At 39.9% G+C, this 19,286-nt stretch overlaps 1 protein-coding gene across 2 annotated transcripts in view; it reads right to left on the bottom strand.

Annotated features, from left to right (window-relative positions):
* Window positions 1-19,286, bottom strand: part of SNTG1 (syntrophin gamma 1) — a 208,556-nt gene that overhangs the window by 65,246 nt on the left and 124,024 nt on the right. For both annotated transcript variants that reach the window (XM_033155183.1, XM_033155182.1), the window contains exons 9-11: window positions 5,817-5,919; window positions 4,258-4,340; window positions 1,648-1,778 (exon numbers count right to left, since the gene is read on the bottom strand). In XM_033155183.1, coding sequence (XP_033011074.1) covers window positions 1,648-1,778; window positions 4,258-4,340; window positions 5,817-5,919 — 317 coding nt within the window. The remainder of the gene's footprint in view (window positions 1-1,647; window positions 1,779-4,257; window positions 4,341-5,816; window positions 5,920-19,286) is intronic.

The raw sequence follows: 19,286 nt of genomic DNA, 5'->3' as shown, positions 1-19,286 counted from the left end.
CAAGCATTCTGTGTCTGTTATTCTGCACAGCTGACTTATCTGCCGTAATGCTCTGTGGACTGATTTACTACATCCAAATGACAGATAATTATCAAGCCTATAAAAACCTTTGAAATGCTGAAGCAGTAAGGGCCCAATTTCCTCCAGAAAGTTCATGGGTCTGAGTGGCTTAAGAAACACGAGAGCACGATGATATTTCATGCCCTAAAACCATCTCCTGAGTGTGGGCTGGAAATTGTACAACAGGTCAATTTATTCATGATGAATATATGACTGAGATTAGACATGAGAAATGTGGAAATTGTAGCTGCAGTTCGTTCGAAATCAATCTTCTATCCATTACATCTGGGTCACATTTGAAATCAGACAAATTTTGATAGAAGGTTGATCTGCTTTATTTATTTATCTTAAGAAAAATTTCAGCACAGGGAATATTATTCTCTGGTTCAGGTTGGGCCAGTGCATTTTGCATTAGTTGTAACAATCCTTCCACTTTAACACTGTGGGGTGGAGGGTGGGCCACACAGATTCTTCTATAGGGATTTGCAGGTTGAGAAAAAGAGATCAGCATGTTGATTTCTGATTTCCTTGTCCATTAGAAGCCTGCAAATAAGCACATACCTTTACCAATATGAATTTGGCCCATCTCATCCTACCTTCCTTTGTCCAATCAGAGTCAACTAAAAACATTTTCCAGCCTAGCATCAGAGCAGATGGGGCAGTGTCACACACCTGGCAGGATTGGTGCTGTGCAGGTGCCCTCCTGGGACCACAGGTTTGGATAAATAGGGGTGCCTTCATCACAACAACCTCCTCACAGCCTTGCCCTTCCCTGTCTCATTTAGTGGCAGCCTTGCCCTTCCCAGTCTCATTAAGTGGCAGAGATGCCATATCCAGAAAGCTAGGTACACAGTGCCACTACTCCTAATAAAGTATTCCTGGATTAGAGCACAGGAAAACACTGAATAGTTTTCCATGGAGACTCTACTCCTAGTGTCGAGTCTAGCTTCTGAGGAAAAGATCATGCCTGACTGATACTAGGCGTTTTAACTGATTGTTAGCTTCTCTAGGCATGGAGATATGGATGTGAAATTCCTTCAAGCAATCAGTGCCTCCACATGCCTTATAAGGGTTGCGTAGTCATGCGAAAAGTCTCTTAGTTATATTCTTTGTCTCATGCACGAGTTGAAAAAGAGCTACGTTTCCAGCTATAAGTAATCAACATGCTCCACCTGAGTACCAACAGGTTTTAATTTACTTAGCTAAAATTGTATTTTAACCAACTAAGTCATACTCAATAGCTCTACTCTATGACTTAGAAAAAAAATCCCATTCTACTTATTATTGCTGAGGGTTTTTTTATTTTTCCTTTTGTAAATAGTAAGACTCTCTCCTTCTGTAATATCTAGAATCTCAGGGAAAGTTATACCTTAGAGTATTAATTATATTAGTTTCTAGCACTAACTGTGTTTTACAGCCCCAGTTAATATAACATATATTTTTCCTTATTAGTAAAAAATGCCTTTCTTTCTCTAACGATGGTAAGAAATGATCTGGTGGTTTGAGGGCACCTCTCCTTCTCAGACTTCAAAAATTACAACTGGCATATTCCAGTATATGGAGAAAATATTTCCTTTATCTACTTACCTGCACATATCTGACCCTGGGAGATACTGGGAAAACCGGGAGTGAAGAAGCGGGATTAATCGGAGATCACACCACCTCTTCTCCCACCTAAGCCCTGGAGATGTAGGCCATGAAGAACATGAAAGTGTGTCCTGAAAAATATTTCAAACACCTTTGATGTTTTGGTGTTACCATCAGCAGTTACAACAAACAATACAGTGGTACCTCGGGTTAAGAACTTAATTCATTCCGGAGGTCTGTTCTTAACCTGAAACTGTTCTTAACCTGAGGTACCACTTTAGCTAATGGGGCCTCCCACTGCTGTGGTGGCGCCGCCACGCGATTTCTGTTCTCATCCTGAAGCAAAGTTCTTAACCCGAGGTACTATTTCTGGGTTAGTGGAGTGTGTAACCTGAAGATCTGTAACTGTACCTCATTTATATATTACATTACATTTCTCTCCCATCTTTCCACCACAGAGCTTGAGGTAGCTTCATGGTCCTCTTTCTCCCCATTTTATCCTCAAAACAACAATGTGAGATAGGCTGAGAGTCTGTGGTTGGTCCAAGATCACTCAGTGAAAATCTTTTGAACTGGCTAGTTGCAAAATGCTCCTCACTACAACAAGTGGGATATGTATAGCAGGAAAGGTTTTATTTTGTATGGTTCTCTGGGAAGGGTAACATTAATCTCTTCCTTCTATACAAAGAGAGAACTATATAGTATACCACATCCTGCAGGATGCTCGTAAGTGAAGCCATCAAATAGAGAGGGCTAGTTTTATTCAATGGGCACCATATACTCAGAAAGGAGAAAATTAAAAGGTGTTTCTAGAGACGTCAGTGTAATGAGCATTGTATCTATATCCTTCCTAAGGACCTCAACTGTTGAGGATAGACTTATCCTAGAATCTGCAATGAATAGAAGAAGGCTGCACCATCCTTATTGCCAATGGAAGTAAAAACAAACAAACAACTCATTCATGCAACAAAGCTCTGGCTCACATCACAGATAAAGGGAATAACTCTCATGCCCCTCTATCCAGTTACAGGTAGGTAGCCGTGTTAGTCTGCCATAGTCAAAACAGAGTAAAAAAATAAAATAAAAAAATCCTTCCAGTAGCACCTTAAAGACCAACTAAGTTTGTTCTTGGTGTGAGCTTTTGTGTGCATGCACACTTCTTCAGAATGCACACGAAAGCTCATAGCAAGAACAAACTTAGTTGGTCTTTAAGGTGCTACTCGAAGGAATTTTATTATTTTTTTAATTCTGTTTTGCTCCTCAATACAGAAGATGCTTTCACCTTTCTTCATGGATATTATAGTGGCAAAAGAGATAAACTTGTGGTAATAAAAACAAGTACCCCAACAGGATGTGCTGACATTTAAAACAACATTTTTCTTTCCAACATTTTGAGGTCATGCAGACATGAAAGTGGGGAAATATTACAAGGGTTGTAAGAAACGCTAATAGTGAAGTATTTCTAGCCTCCGCAGAAGCAAGAAGTGTCAAAATGTTCTTGATGGAATCTTTCTAGCTGGTTCCAGAGACAGGAGACTACAGAATAATGCTGCAACATTTCAGGTGTTTATTTGAGCCTCTGGGTCTGTCAGCAGCTATGATGTATTGCTAAGTGATGTTCAAACAAAGCACAGAAAAGCTTCTTCCATGAGAGTCGGTGCTGATACCTTTTTTTTTTTTTTTTTACAACACACAAACTTACCTTTCCAATTTGTTTGGCAGTTTTATGAAATCAGACCTTGCTCCGGTTTGGGTGTAGTAGCAAAATTGAATTGTCCAGGGGAAAACATAATTAAAATTTAGTGTGGGCTCACTAAGATAATTTGAATTGCAAGCCAAAATAGCGATGAGCAAACACTCCTCCAACCCACATCCAATTTAGAATTAATTCTGAGGGGGGAAAGACAGCCAAATAAGTGCTGGATGTCCAAAATAAATTATTAGGTCTTGATATTCTTCTAGTGACATAACAGAGAACACATTGGATGGGACCCCCACCATCATTTCACTCTGCATTACTTTCTTTAAGAAAGTGACTGTACTCAGCATCCTATCCAGGTTGTGATGGGGCACAGGTAGGTAGCAATGCCAGTTATTATTCCCAAGAAGTTCAGGTGCTTCAGAAGCACTGCTCAGCAATGTGGTCAGTTCTTGCTGAACCCACCACCACTGGGGGAACAGGGACACTGGGGGAAACTTACTTTATGCCAAGAGGTTTGTGGCAGGTTCCAAGCTCTCTAAGTTTCCAGGTAATTTATGACAAAATCATACTGGAATCCATAGGTTCTTTATGGAATTTTTATTCCATTTTGATAAGACTTAAATGGAGCAAAAATAATGGAGTATCTAAATCCCCTTGTCAGTTGTGGTCTCAGTCTGAATTCATTCCATTACTAAACCAGGAGTTAGCATAAAGTTCCCCCACCTATAGCTGCATAATGAGAAAAGGGTTTTTACAGTACACTTTGCTTCTATGGAATCTACCTAATATTGAAACTGGCATATTTCCAGCATGCTCATAGACTGTGTAAACTTTTCAGTTAACAGTCATGTGTGGTAAATTTTCAAATTTTTGGCAGCAAGTTAAAAAAACAAAAAAACATTTCTTACTGTATTATTGGGGTGGTAGTTAAGATGTAAACCACTATCACACAGAGGCGATGAAGTACCACTGCTTTGATCACTAGGAATGCCTAATAAAAACATAAATACATACAAAAGTGTATCACAGATTACTGAACTACGCACACTTCATAATCAAAGCTGACATTGGTTTTGTCATACAGTAGTTACAATTCAGCCACACAAAGGGCACAGCTGTTGCCTCTGCTACAGAGGGTTTTTTTATTATTGTGTATTGCAGGGATACTAAATGCATCAGCTCTCAAAAACCACCATGTATATGAAGATCATCAAAGATGACTGAAGGGATGGGGAGTTCTTTGCCATGCAAAGTAATCTTACAGACCTGTGATAACCAGATGTTTTCCCTATTTGGAGAAAAAAACTGCATCACCATCAGGGTACAGATTTATAAATGTCAACACTGTTTTATGATCTGCATTATTTCTTACATTCTATTTTGATACACCACCCAGGTATTCTATGAAAGTAGAGCCATTTATAAATTCTGAAGGAAATAACTGTGGTGATCCAAGATTACTTCACCACCCCCAAATAGTCTTCTGGCTGTAAAAATTAAAGTAGGTGTGTGAATTCTGCTGTCTACATCTAGTATTTTTGAAACTTGAAAGGAGTGAATTGTTTTGACAATATCCAATGAATATAAAATATCTTCATTAGTATGAATAAAGGAGAAACTGGTATAATGATAGAAATGAGTACACTTTCAACAAGTTAATCAACATTTGAAAATAAATAAATATAATGCAATGGGAATTATTTAATGGGTAGGAGGCTATCTGAATTCATTTCAGAAGCTTTTTTAAAACACTATTTTCCTTTTCTTAATTAAAAGGCTGAGAGAAACCCTGGTGATAATCTTCACAGGGCAACTATAGCACACAGACAGCGCCATCTCAGACTATGCACTAGTCCCTACAATTTATTAAAATTATAGAAGGAAGACAGCTGTGTCCCCATTTCTGCTATTTCCCAATAAGACTAATCAGTTTAAATGGTTGAACAAAAACAAAATACTGATCACTATGGATTCCATTAATCTTCACTTAAGCAGAGCAATCTGTTCAAGCCCATGACTGCAATTTAAAATGAAAAGTCCTCAAGACAGATATATTCACTCTCAATTGCCAAGTTAGGGGGGAAATGCCAATCTTTCTCCAAATCTCTGCCATTATGTATTAATCTAAAAATGAAATGCAAATACTCTGGACAAATTATCGTTAAGTCAAAGAACTTTAGTAGCACTCAAAGCAAGTTGTAATCAGTTGAGAGCATAACATCATCTCTAAAGCAAAGGTTTAAAATGCACACTCAAGATCAGCTCTAGGGAGAAACTCAAACAATAATTCTCAGCAAAAATAAGCAAACAAAAACCAAACTATGATTTGTAAATTAACAAAGGCAGGGCAATTCACAGAAGCAGGCTTAAAAAGTCATAATGTGAAGTGGCTCTGGGGCTCCTATGATAGATTCAGACTTGGGTTTGTTTGGGTTTTTTTTATAAAAAAGTAACAGTTAATACTTACATGCACAGTCTTCGTTGAGGGGCAATTTGAGAAATGCAGGTGCTCTTTTGAGAAAGGATACAGTCAGGGTCACCTCTTCTCCAGCATTCCGAAGAACCTGGACCTGAGGATTAAAGTTGTAGATGTAACACACACATACAAGCCAAAATTACATTCTATCCTTCACTCACAACTGCACAGTTGCTTACTATACACCACAAAAAGAAATGAACAATAAAAGCAAACGTGCACTTTTAAGCTTTATGGTTATATTCTGGTTTCCTTAAAATTCTTCACAAAGTTTTCATTCCCTTCTCTGGTTTCACAAAAGGACTTCACTGCACAGAGGTTTGAGGTAAAGCATTTTGGTAAAAGTTGGGACTGAATCTGAGATCTAGCAAAAGCTGAGCCTTATATCTCAAAGGACTGTGAAACCTGCAGATGGTCAGATATTGGAACTATCACCAAGCAGAACACATAACCCTCCCACCTGTGAGCAGAACTGCCTCTCTTATGAGAAAGTTGACTTTGGTGCAAATTCCAGCGAGAGGAGGCAATTCTGTGGAGGCCAAAGTGGATGAACCCACAGCTGTATAGTCAACCCCCCGTCCCCAGTAGACTCATGAGGTTGTGAAAAGTGCCTGCCTGGCCAGGCTAAACCTTGTACAGTTGTGATTAGCATTCTAGAACATTCTTATTTCCAGCAGGAAGGAATGATGCTCCATTGAAATTGTGAAAGAAGGGCTTGGATAGTATCATTTCCCCTCTGATCATAAAAGCACACCATGAGCAGTCATCATCTCCTTTTCTGCCTGGAACAAGGCAGCCTCATGGGATAATTCAGTATGAAGACATCCCCTGTCAAAAATATAATGCATGGGTAGCTAGACCTTTCTAGTCTCACAGGGGAAAAATGACTTCTCTAGTAAATAAATGCATATTGGTGGAATCTGTCTGTTTAAAGATTTTGCCTCTCGCTTTGGACAAAAAACAAAAAAACACCCCTTACATTTTTCCTCAGTGATTTAAAAGAAATGTGTGCTTCCCCTTCTCTTCTGTTACATGAATTACCCAGAGTCGCTCCATCCAGATTATCAGAACTGTTCTCACTAGTGTAACAGCCAGACCATCTATCAAGAACTGAATTGTCTGTCCCTGTGCTGCTCTCACAGATAGGAGCAAATGTTTCACAGTAATTTGACACAGTGGAAGTCATGTAGACTTTGCTGAGCATCCCTTTCTGAAAGTGGGACACACTTGATCACAGAAAATATCAAAGATGATGCTACTTAGAAGGTTGTAGCGAGCAATGCACAACTGAAAGAAAAAGGTAGAAAAAAGGTATCACCAGCAACATGCAGAAATTTAAGAGAAGACACCGATCTCACAAACGTAAGATGTACGGAAATGTTAAAATAGGTATACAAAACTGAGCTTCAATTTACACCGAGTCCTTCAGTTTACAATATTAAAACTGTCTTATTCTAACCCAACACTTGAAACATTTTTGCTGCTGAATATTTACATTCACATTCTACTTCATACATCTGCTAAAGCATACAGTTGCCAGCAAAAGTTTGTTGCTCACTAATCGGACAGTCTCTTTAAAAAGTATACCACAGTAATGTTTATTTTTGATGCTACAGACCTTAAAAATATACTGGTTCACCATGTTGGTGCATATGATGAAGAAAGGCACATTGGTGGTGTTGTTTTTTGTTTTTTGTTTTTTAAAAAAAGTCTGGTTGATGGAATGCACACTTTATGTTTAAATAGTGGGTTTCAGAACACAGGAATCTTTTAGACTCCTAGGAATCATGACCCCGGAGCCTAGCAGTGACCAGAACACCAAACCAGGGGCTAAAGTGTGACTGGCAAAATCAGAGTTTACTGTTGTAAAACTATGGGTTACTAGTTGGATGGGGAGAATGTGATGTTGGCAACATCCAAAAAAATCAAGGTACATGCAGGTTTTAATTCATATTAAGCTCCCACCATGGGAAGGAGTTATGGTGGTTCCAGGAATATCTAGGGTAAATGTCTTGGTCTATACTACTGACAGAAAGGTGCCCTTTGGCCCTGCAGAAGATCTGACCACGCCCCTTCCTCTTTATTCTCTCCATGATGCCCTCTTCTCCCTTTCGAAACAGACTTCATTTCTATATTCTGGCTACATGTGGTTAAGATACTAAGAAACAAACTGGCATTCTAAAATACCTTAAAACACTGGAGTCACATATTTTAAGCAGCTCTTTAATATTCTAAATGGCATGCCCTTCAAAACTGCTCCATATACTTTTAATAATTTAAATTTAAATTTTAAATCACAATCAAAGTAGACCTTATGAGCTGATTTAAATGTGGGGTGCTTTTGTTACTGAAATTTGGTTAGAGGGACCTCAGAGAATGCACAAAAATAAGAATAAAAGCTTAATAAATAAAAGACTAGAAATGTTACTATAGCTTTTTCAATATTTCTTCTAAATAATGCTCGACATCATTAATGTCAGCCAGAGATGCAGTGCTCTAATCAGGCATCTGACTTTATTTGTATTCTCAGGTCATCCACTATCACTGAAAGCTCTGATTTGCTGAACACTCTATATAGATTCCTCCATATCCCTCAGAGTTGCAATAGTAGTTTATTAAAAGTATTTTCAGACATGGCAGAAGACACAAAGCACTATGAATACAGTAGTCTAATTTCACATGTGTTATGCAAGATACATTGTGGTTCAGCTCCTTAGAACTTATTTATGCTGAGCAGCCTTTTGTCTAACTCCAACAGCAAAAAGGATGGGGATGGTTATTCAGAAACTGCTTGGGTGAACATGAAAACATGGTGGCTGAAAATTGACGGAAAGGGCTGACACTGAGCTTTGTAATGTAACATAAAAGGGAGGTATATTTTGTCCTAATGTTGTGGCCCAGTTCATACATATCTGAGCGAATGATGGGATTTATGCAGTGGAAGAATGAAGGCAACAACACTTTTGAGCAAATCAGTCACATGCAACTTCTGCATTTCTTTTGGGGAAGGGGAATTGGAACTGCATTCACAAATGCCACACTTGAGCCATTTCTCAGCCAAATGAAATACTTTTGCCTGCTCAGAAACATGAACCTATATTGAGTCACCAGCCCTACTCTACACAGCCGGCTTTGCAAGAATGTCAATAAGATGTGGAATAAGGGAGAGGGGAAGTGCCTGTGAGCTGGATTCATTATGTATTGCTAATCTAGAGAGAAGAAAATAATCAGACTGCTATATCAAACACAGTCCCACACTGAACAACTCTGTGTCAGCAACTAATCTATGTCCACAATGCCACATGTGGGGAACTTTTGGCTCTCCAGATGTTTCTAAACAACAAGTCATATCTGCCCCAAAAGCATGGTCAATGGCCAGCAATGATGGGAGTTGTCATTCAGCACACCTCCTTCCTATGTTCAACAGAAAAGGGTTTGTGCTGTTGTTATTTTGGCCACTGGTTCCAGATTTTATAGGAGAGATCCAAAGAATGGCTTAAGCTATGAAAATATTTTTGTTTTATTTCTTTCAAAAGCAGACTTCCATTCTGTATCCCAAACTCCCCTCATGGAATGGGCAGGGCTGGCACGGTTGATTATGCAACCCCTTTGGAATAATGAAACTGGTTTCCTTGTTCTTTGTATCTGACCTACGTGTGATCACACTTGAAAAATGAGCCCCAGTACATGTTGCTGAACACACAGTGATGCTGGGCACACTCTTTTTAATATAGGATTTGTTAGACAGATTTATTTCTATTACCCAGCTTTATTTATAAATCACCCTTGAAAAATAATTTTAAATTCAGTTTTGCATACTAAAAATATTCTTAGCAAAAGAAAGGTAACTAAATGGATAGAAGAAAATCTTTTAAAGAACTTGAATGAACTTTTGCAAGCTTTCCCCCCTACTAGCTGAGCTCTCCAGAACCTTGACAGTGGCATAAAACAAAATCCTTTGACAAATCTGTTTTTGAAGTAATGCTTTTGATCAATACTTGCAGTTCTCTCAGCTTAGTATGTAGGCTGCTCTGCCTCCAATCTCTGTTGAGAAAGATATTTTTGTACTGCAGCAAATGCTTTCTCTGACAAAATTAGTCTTGTCACCTGCAAACCATGTGAAAACTTCCTTTCTTGCCTGCTTCAGCCCATCCACATAATGATAGCCTTTCATACACAGATGAATAATTGCACTGCATCTGTGAGACATAACTTGTAAAGCCTCTGAAAGTGGTTGTTGCTTTCTCCCATACACTTCCCCCCCCCCCCTGATCATCCATGCCACTGATTCAGCAATACAGGCAATACAGTCCCATCCCTATTTTGCAAAATCTGAAACCTATATTAAGCTCCCAACAATAGGAATAGATAGGCAATGAAATAATGTCCTACATAATAGTCCAGCTTCCCCCTTCCCCCTGAAATTATCTTTCATGGGCAGTGCAAACTGAAGTTAAGCCATGGGCAGGCTAGACACAACCTACAGGCCTTAATTTTTCTTCTCCATACCTTAAAAAAAATCAGATACACAACATGTTTTTAAAAAACAGGTGTTAAGCCCAATTTAAGATTAGTATCCAGTACAAGTTACACACTCCATTGTTTAAATTGCATCTTCTCCAACCTGGTTCCCTGCAGATGTTTTTTTCAACTACAACATTAATCAGCTCCTGCTAGTTTGGCCATTGGCTCCAGGGTATCGAAAATTGATTTATAGGATACCAGCAGCTACTGAATCTTCTGTCATCTAATCTGTTCTTTCTCATATTTTGATGACAGGAAACAGCCTTATACCAAGACAACCCATTGGTCCATCGAGCTCAGTATTTTCTGCTCTGACTGGCAGTGAGTCTCAGGTGTTTCAGGTAGGGGTTTGTTTCCCAGGCCTACCTTGGAAATACCATGGATTGAAATGGGAACTTCTGCCTGTAAAGGTTGTACTAGGCTATTGAGCTACAGCCCATCCCCACAGAGAGCTTCATAGATTTTTCTAAAAACGAAGGGCTCCCCTATTTTCGCCAAATACTTTGAGTAAGTGAAATGATTTTACATGTGTAGGTTGATAAACAACTCTAAAATGAAAAAAATACTGGGTCAGCATTGTAGCACAGTGCTGAAAAAAAATGAAAGCAACTAGCTTAAATTGTTCAGGGTGTTCACTGATGAGCGTAACGGTGATGGCTTGAATGCACTGGAAACGATAATGCTTATCACAATTCATCTTTAATTTTGTCCCATTGCAGCTTTTACTTCACTTCCATTTCATATTCCTAATTAGGCAATAATCCCAGAGAAATCCATTCTTGCCAGTGGTTAATTGACATTCAGAGTACAACTTCTATTATAGCCATGGTTTTATAGCTGGAAATATCTGAATGGCTCTCTCTCCCTTGGACACCAATCTGCAATATCAACAACAAAAGAAACACTAACATGATATTTAAAGTGTCACTGGCCTCGTTCACAAGTCAAGCTATGTCAAGCTATGGCTGAGGGCAAATATGCAAGTGTATGACCTTTGGAAGAGGAGGTCACAGCTGCTCTGATCCTCCCCAGTTGTTCTGCTGCTAGTCTGCACTGATCTAAGCATAGTTTGGCTTAGCATGTCCTCAGAACTCAGGTCCATGATTTAGCTCTCCTGGGCAAACCACCAACTGTAAACCATAGGACAAGTCTTCGTTGCGGCTCAAGTTAACCTGAAAAGAGCTAAAGAACAAGCCTGGGCTTGCCAATCTCCCTTCTGGAAGCACCAGAAACTTGTCTGGAAGAGCAAAGTGAAACACAAGATCACAGTTGTGTGGAAATTCTGTTTTGAACAGGCCATAACTAAATAGTATTGAAAAACAGAATCTGTTTTATTTGCTGTTAAGAGATGAAACAAAAAAGCTGCTAAACAAGTTTATGCAGAATGAGAAACACTCACTTCTGGGTTTGCAGTGTTTGGGAGCCAAAACGTCCAAGTTGTAAGGCGTTTGGCTTCCAAGGTACGACTGTATTGGTGCTCTTAGGATCCTCTGAGGATGAGAAGTGGTGAATAACAAAGAGGATGGTACTGAACATCAGTAGAAACTGGGTCACAAGGAAAACAGATTGTTGCCTACCACCTGATAATTATAGCTTTCCTTTTTCATGCCAGACTCAGAAGAGAGTAGGTCAAATATTTTTCCAATCATAGCGAACATAAAATGATAAAACAGTGAGAAAAGAAAATAGCCAAGTATCTATTTGCACTCTTCCACACTATTACAATTTGACCCTTCCTTTCAAAATCCCCCCCAATCTTTTGAGAAAATAGGTACTTAGCAGTACAGTTCAGAAAAACCATTATTAAAGTACGTCTTGTTTACAATACACCATTAGGTCAATCATCATTTGGTCATTTAGTTGCTGGTAATTATTATAATTTGCTTATTGACATGAATTAGTGGGTGGAAAACTGCAGTTGGTACCAATTTTGCAGCAATCACACAATACTGGCATTAGCTTTGCTCAGATAATATCCCACCCCCACAATTTTTGGAATTATGATCAAGGTGAAATCAGAAGTTGACATCAGATTTAGGCACTCTGTTGACAAACACACCTAAGGCTGTGAAAAAATGATAGGCTGAATAAGGAGTGTGAGTGCACATTTGAAAACAGGAGTTTTCCGCTACTCACTGCAACGCCTGCAGGGTGCAACAGCCCATAGAGTACATTCAGGAAGATGTGGGGCTTTGCAAGACTTTACCGGGCCTTGCAATTGCTGAGGCAGCCCAAAATCTAGAGCTATATGTGGAAGGGAGCATATTCCTATGTTGTCTAGGTAACACATTCTCTCTTCCAGTGTTCAAAGGTAGACAATGAATCTTCTACAGCATGGGACAAAGGAGAATGTGCTTCTGGCCAAGGAGTGTACTTCCTTTCTTAGCACACTTGAGCAGTGAGTTTTATTGTCTACCCACAAAGTACATTGCCAGAACAGAAGTGTTCCACCTAGTTGCCTGAGCATCTTCTTGGTAATGTTCACCCTCTTCACTGTATAGTCACAGGGTGGTCACAGAGTGGCATGATGCTTCCATGGCTACATGATCACTGGCTAGCTACCAGTAGGATCAGGCAGCAAGGGAGATGATAACATGATGCCAGAGGAGAAGGAAAATGACAGTCATCAAAGAAGGTGATAAGCTTTTGGGGTGGGGGTGGGAGGCATTTTACCCCAAAGGTTTTTGCTAGTGATCATTTGGCTCAGCCTTCATCTTGGCAGTCTATGAACAAACTCTGCTAAGCAGTGAGTCTTAAATGTTTGTTTATTATTGTTTGTTTAATATGTCTATTTTTGGCTGCCCTTCATTCATTTTGTGATCCCAGAATGTTCTGCAGCATAATGGGTTGCATCCAACTAAGTTTTACTCAAGTAGACATATGCAAATTAATAGACCCAAGTTAGCTGTGTTCATTAATTTCAATGGGTCTATTCTGAGTAGCAATGTTGGCTACAAATCACTTAAGACAAGTACAGACAGGTAAAAACACAGTGTTAAGAAGTTCAGTCATACAGGAACCTAGAACTGAAGCGATAACAATTATAATGCATTTTCATATCCTCCAACATTTCTCCGATGAAAATAGGGACATCCCATTCCATAATGATAATTTTACTATTTATACCCCACACATCTGACTGCATTGCCCCAGCTCTCTGGGCAGATTCCAACATATATAAAAAAACATCATAAAACATTAAACATTTAAAAAACCTTCCATATACAGGATTGCCTTCAGATGGCTCGGGAGTCTGATAACTCCATAACCTCCAACATTTCTCCAATGAAAATAGGGACATCCTAAGGAAAAGTGGGACATTCCAGGATCAAATCAGAAACTGAGACAGCTTCTCTAAATAATAATAATAATAATAATAATAATAATAATAATAATAATAATAATAATAATAAATTTTATACCCCGCCCTTCCCAGCCAAAAACCGGGCTCAGGGCGGCTAACACTAATTAAAATCACAGCAAAAACATAAACACAATCAATTTAAAATAACAGATTAAAATACAAATTTAAAAATTCAATATTAAAACTGCTGTCTCATTTTCAGATAACCCACCAATAAAAGAATGAAGCATAAATATCAAACAGAAACCACCCCAAAGGCCAGGTGGAACAGCTCCGTCTTGCAGGCCCTGCGGAAAGATGCCAAATCCCGCAGGGCCCTGGTCTCTTGTGATAGACCGTTCCACCAAATCGGGGCCAATACTGAAAAGGCCCTGGCTCTGGTTGAGGCCAACCTAGCATCTTTGTTGCTCGGGACCTCCAAAAGATTATTATTTGAGGACCTTAAGGTCCTACACGGGACATACCAGGAGAGGCGGTCCCTTAGGTACGAGGGTCCTAAGCCGCATAGGGCTTTAAAGGTCAAAACCAGCACCTTAAACCTGACCCTGTACTCCACCGGGAGCCAGTGCAGCTGGTAAAGCACTGGATGAATGTGGTCCCGTGGCAAAGACCCGGTAAGGAGCCTCGCCGCGGCATTCTGCACCCACTGGAGTTTCTGGGTCAGCTTTAGGGGCAGCCCCGCGTAGAGCGAGTTACAATAGTCAAGTCTGGAGGTGACCGTCGCATGGATCACTGTGGCCACATCAGGACGAGAGAGGTAGGGGGCCAACTGCTTAATACGGCGGAGATGGAAAAATGCCACCTTTGCTGTGGCTGCAACCTATGCCTCCATGGAAAGAGAGGCGTCAAAGGTTACACCCAAACTCTTGACAGAAGGCGCTGGCACTAATTGGGCCCCCGCAAGAGATGGGAGTTGGCCTCCCAGCCCCATGTCGTCCCGACCCAGCCAGAGGACCTCTGTCTTCGAAGGGTTTAACTTCAACCGGCTCCCACACATCCATGCAGCCACAGCCTCCAAGCACCTGGCCAGTGTGTAAATCAGAGACACCCCTGGAAAATAGGGACAATCAGAGGGTCTGCAATTTTATCATTATCCACATAATACAAATATAAAATGTATATATTTATCTATGCTGCTGGTTAGTATGTGGATATGTTAAATTTCCAATATGTTATCTAAGTCTGGCACACACAACAGATGGTGTTTCTACATACATAGATATTAATTCACTTATTACTTATCAGGGGTGTGTGATTCAGCTCATTCATGACTTGCCCAGACGCAAATGAAACTTTAAAAATGTGGAATCCTTTTGGTTTAAGAGGAAAGTGGACCAGTAGTATCCTCCACCCCTCTCACCTTCTCTCTCTCCCCACCTCTCTCTGGGCTGGCTCTGTCTCAAGAGACACATGCACTTTTCTAGGCTCTGGAGATATGAAAGAATGCATGCCTCTGAATACCAATTGCTGGGAATCACAAGTCAGTAAGAGTGCTATTCTGCTCAGGTCCACTTTTGTGCTTCTCATAGGCATCTGGTTGGCCACTGTGAGAACAGGGTGCTGGACTAGATGGGCCACTGGCCTGATCCAGCAGGCTCTTGTTTTCTTAAGAGCCTTGGAGTCAGAGCCATCCAGTACTGCTAAGTGGCCCAAACAAAGGGCTTTTGGAAACAGGTTTTGAGAACTTAGCCAATGAGTGAAGAAAGGCCAGACTTGTCGAAACCTATTTATTTTGCTCTTCTTATGCTATTTCAGTCTGCTTTTTCTGTATAATAGTAAGTCTCTCTGTGGGTATCAATTTTTCACTCATATTTTACAAAAGAGAGTAGCTAGAGTGGTTGGTTAACTGCTTCCTTGGAAAAGATCTATTTTAGGACTTCGTATCCAGGATGGCTTGTCTCAAAAATAGGCTAGTCGCAGCAATTAAAGGCCAAACTAGGGACAATGATTTTCATTTTACTACTTAGCAGCTCCTAAAGGACTGCCTTGATGCTGACTGGGGGAAGTGATGCTCTGGGAAATGGTCTCAACCATTTCCTTCCATGTTCCTTCTGAAATCTAAATCCACTTCCCGCAAAAAGCAAAGCCCTGTTGTTATCTCCACAGGGAGGGGAGAAAAACCTTTACCAAAGTCTGTTAAATTGATGGCAGGGTAAAACTATATTCCACAATTTACAGAAGATAAGTCTCTTTAAAAAAATAAAAAATAAATAAAGATTGTTTCACTGGGTGAACATACCCTCCAACATTTCTCTGATGAAAAAAAGGATGTCCCATTCTATAATAATAATGTTACTATTTATACTCTACACATCTGATTGGGTTGACCCAGCCCTCTGGGCAGATTCCAACATATATAAAACATACTAAAACATTAAACATTTTTTAAAAAAAAACTTCCCTGTGCAGGATTGACTTCAGACAGCTTGGGGGGTCAGGTAACTCCATATCCTCCAACATTTCTCCAATGAAAATAGGGACATCCTAAGGAAAAGTGGGACATTCCGGGATCGAATCAGAAACCGGGACAGCTTCTCTAAATCAGGGGCGTCCCTGGAAAATAGGGACAATTGGAGGATCTGGATGAAGGCAGCCGAACACCACTTCCACAATATTCAGCCTCATGGGGCTTGAGACCAGTTAACTTAAGGTGTTATCTTGCCCCATAGGAACCTATTTGAAGGCTTCCATCTGTGTAACTTGCACAGTGTCTGTTCCACATTTTCCAGGAGTTGCAAAGTACAGCACCTGCACTTTGGAATATCCTGCCTACTGACATTAGGCAGGCACCCTCACAATACTGTTTTAGACACCTGCTTATAAGTTATTTCAGCAGGACCACCCAGATATCAGTATATAATTTAGTTACCTATACCTGTTTTAAAAGTTTTAAAGATTTTATCTTTGTATATATATATTTGTGTGTGTGTGCATGTTTATATATAGATATACATACACACACTTGTTTTTAATCGTGATGGTTTTATGTATATTTGTTTTTAACTGGGCACTGCATTTCAGCTGTGTTTTATCTCCAGTTTCATTTGGGCACCACTTTCTTCTTGTTGTTTTCTCAAGCAGCTTATAAATCTTCTAAATAAATGGTAAAGCAAAAGAAACCCCAATAAAACAACAACAACAACAACAACAACAACAATTAACTGACATCAAGTCTGATTTGGCCCTAAGAAACAGCCTTTGCGTATAAGCAGCACATTTTTTCTAAAGAAATGTTTAGGGGTACTCTCATTTTCCTACTCATATTGAAATACTGCCCTTCAATGAGGCCAAACTTAGATTCACAAAAGGTTTAGGGGTATGCATACCCCTGCTTAACAACCCCCCCCCCCCCCGGAAAAAGCACTGCCTATAAGTAAATATATTGTGTAGATTTGGACTGAGGGTCCTATCTAAATGTGACAAGAAGTTTCAAGGCATTAGAATGTTTTTTGAAAAATAAATAAAAAGAAGTCCACAAAACTTTGCATTTGATACTAATACAGCACATTAAAACACACAGCATATTTTTGCACTGCCATCAATTTAACAGACTTGGGGAAAGTTCTTATTCTGTGAAGCACTCCAAACAACAGCACCTTCCATTTTAACATACACTCATTAGAAACGGGCCAAAGCTCTCTTGGACAGGGAAATTAAGACAGAGAGGCAATGAGATGACCTGCCTTTGCACACATCAAATATCTGTTTGCACCAGATTTATAATTAGGTTTTTGTTTATTTTTCTTTCATGCACTTTTCTTTGAACTCACAAACAGCAGAGCTCCAGGATAATACATGAAAGGGAGAAAAATGTGTTTGTTTCCCAGGAAGGAGGTGGCTAAGGCCACAGGTCAGCCTGTCTGTTGAGTCGCATGGTGCTTGTCTCAGGCACCAAGGAAGGTGGGAGTCGAGAAGTGACATGAACTCAGTGTGGGAGGAAAAACATTTGTGGATCTGTATAGCTTAAGAAAGATTTAAAACATTGCTGGTGTGTGTGTGATTCTATCCCTTCATGACTGAGCGACACAACAAGATCTATCACAGCCTCTTTCAGCCCAAATACCTGAGATCTTTATAACTGTAGATAATACGAATGAATATGGTCCTTCTACATAGAAATAATGGTTCTGTCACCACATCCTCTCCTTCTACCACCACTTTTAAAATTCCCAGCTTTAATATATAAATATAAATGACTAACTAGGGAAATGTCTTGCAACAATATTAGGGCAGTAGCTAGAAACAACTTATCTCCCCACACCCCCAAGGCCAGCCTAGCCTGAGGAACCAGGTGCACAGGAAAGACAGACAGCCTGCTTCTATAGGAGGGCAAGGTGTGATGGTCAGGCAACATGAAAGGGACCACAAGCAGTGACTCATCAAGGAATGCCAAAGCAAGGTTGGGAACATGAGATGGGAAATGGAGAAATCATTCAGTGCCTCGCCTAAACATATCCAATCCTCCACAATTCACGGGACAGTTTATTCCATTTTCCCATTGTTTTCCTAACTGTTATTTTCTGCATTATATTTAAGCTTCAACAACTTAGACCAAGTTTAGCACTTATTTCTGTGTTCTTTGCAAGTGGTTCCCCCCCAAAAAAGCCAATAACATGGAAATGAGCATTAAAATATATTCTGCTTCCAGAAGTGGTTTTTTGTGTTGCATGAAAGATCAATTTAACAGTTAAGGATACGTCATGAGAATTGAATAAACTGCCATGTGAATGCGGCCAATGAAGAGCAAATGGGTCACTCAATGGATCCCAATTGATTTTGGGGCGAGCCTCTTTCTACTCAGCTCTAATCAGGCCGCTGCAACATATACATACCAGATGTGAAACACTTGTGGCAGGCCAGAAGCAGCAAGTGATGGGAATCTGGGGCCAGTCACAGAGGTGAACAATTTGATGCCCACAGATTAGAGATGCCAGATGGGGGAGTGGGCATTTGGGCTGTGTAGGACACGAGCTCTGTAGCTCTGTAAGACAGAACAGGAATAGCTGCCTAATTGAAGACAGAAGAGACAAGAAGCATAGCTCCAGGATCTGATAAGCACCACAGTGGAAGAGTGGAGGGCTCAATCATAATATTCTGCCTAGGATGTCCTGTTCCCTGAATATTGCCACAGTCCTTTTACTGAAGTGCCCCTCTCAATTTTCTAAAGACATTTCTCAGTCCAGTCATTACTGATTCATTTATATCTGCTTTGTTTTGATTGTTGCAGGAGAAGAGTCATCTATAAAAGTATCCAGTCATGTATTACAGAGGGTTGGACTAGATGATCCTCAGGGTCCATTCCAACTCTACCATTCTATGATTCTGTGGCTGAAGGTTTGGAAACAAGCGCCCACTTTACATCTCTGCCTAAGGTTTTGGTTAAGCATTTGTCAGGTGCTAAAATATAAGCATGGCTGGCTGTGCAAAATATTACTGAAAAGAAATATTAATCCTAGAAAGCATAATCAGGTTAACAAGGATGCCAGCATAATTTCACAATCATTTCATATCTTGCTTCATTGACTCTGAACACAAAACAATGACATACTAGCATAGCTGTATGGCACTGCACT

Source organism: Lacerta agilis, chromosome 7 (genome assembly GCF_009819535.1).
Source record: "Lacerta agilis isolate rLacAgi1 chromosome 7, rLacAgi1.pri, whole genome shotgun sequence".
Lineage (NCBI taxonomy): Eukaryota > Metazoa > Chordata > Lepidosauria > Squamata > Lacertidae > Lacerta > Lacerta agilis.
The sequence above is the reverse complement of the archived record's forward strand: the minus strand, read 5'-3'. Positions and strand labels throughout refer to the sequence as shown.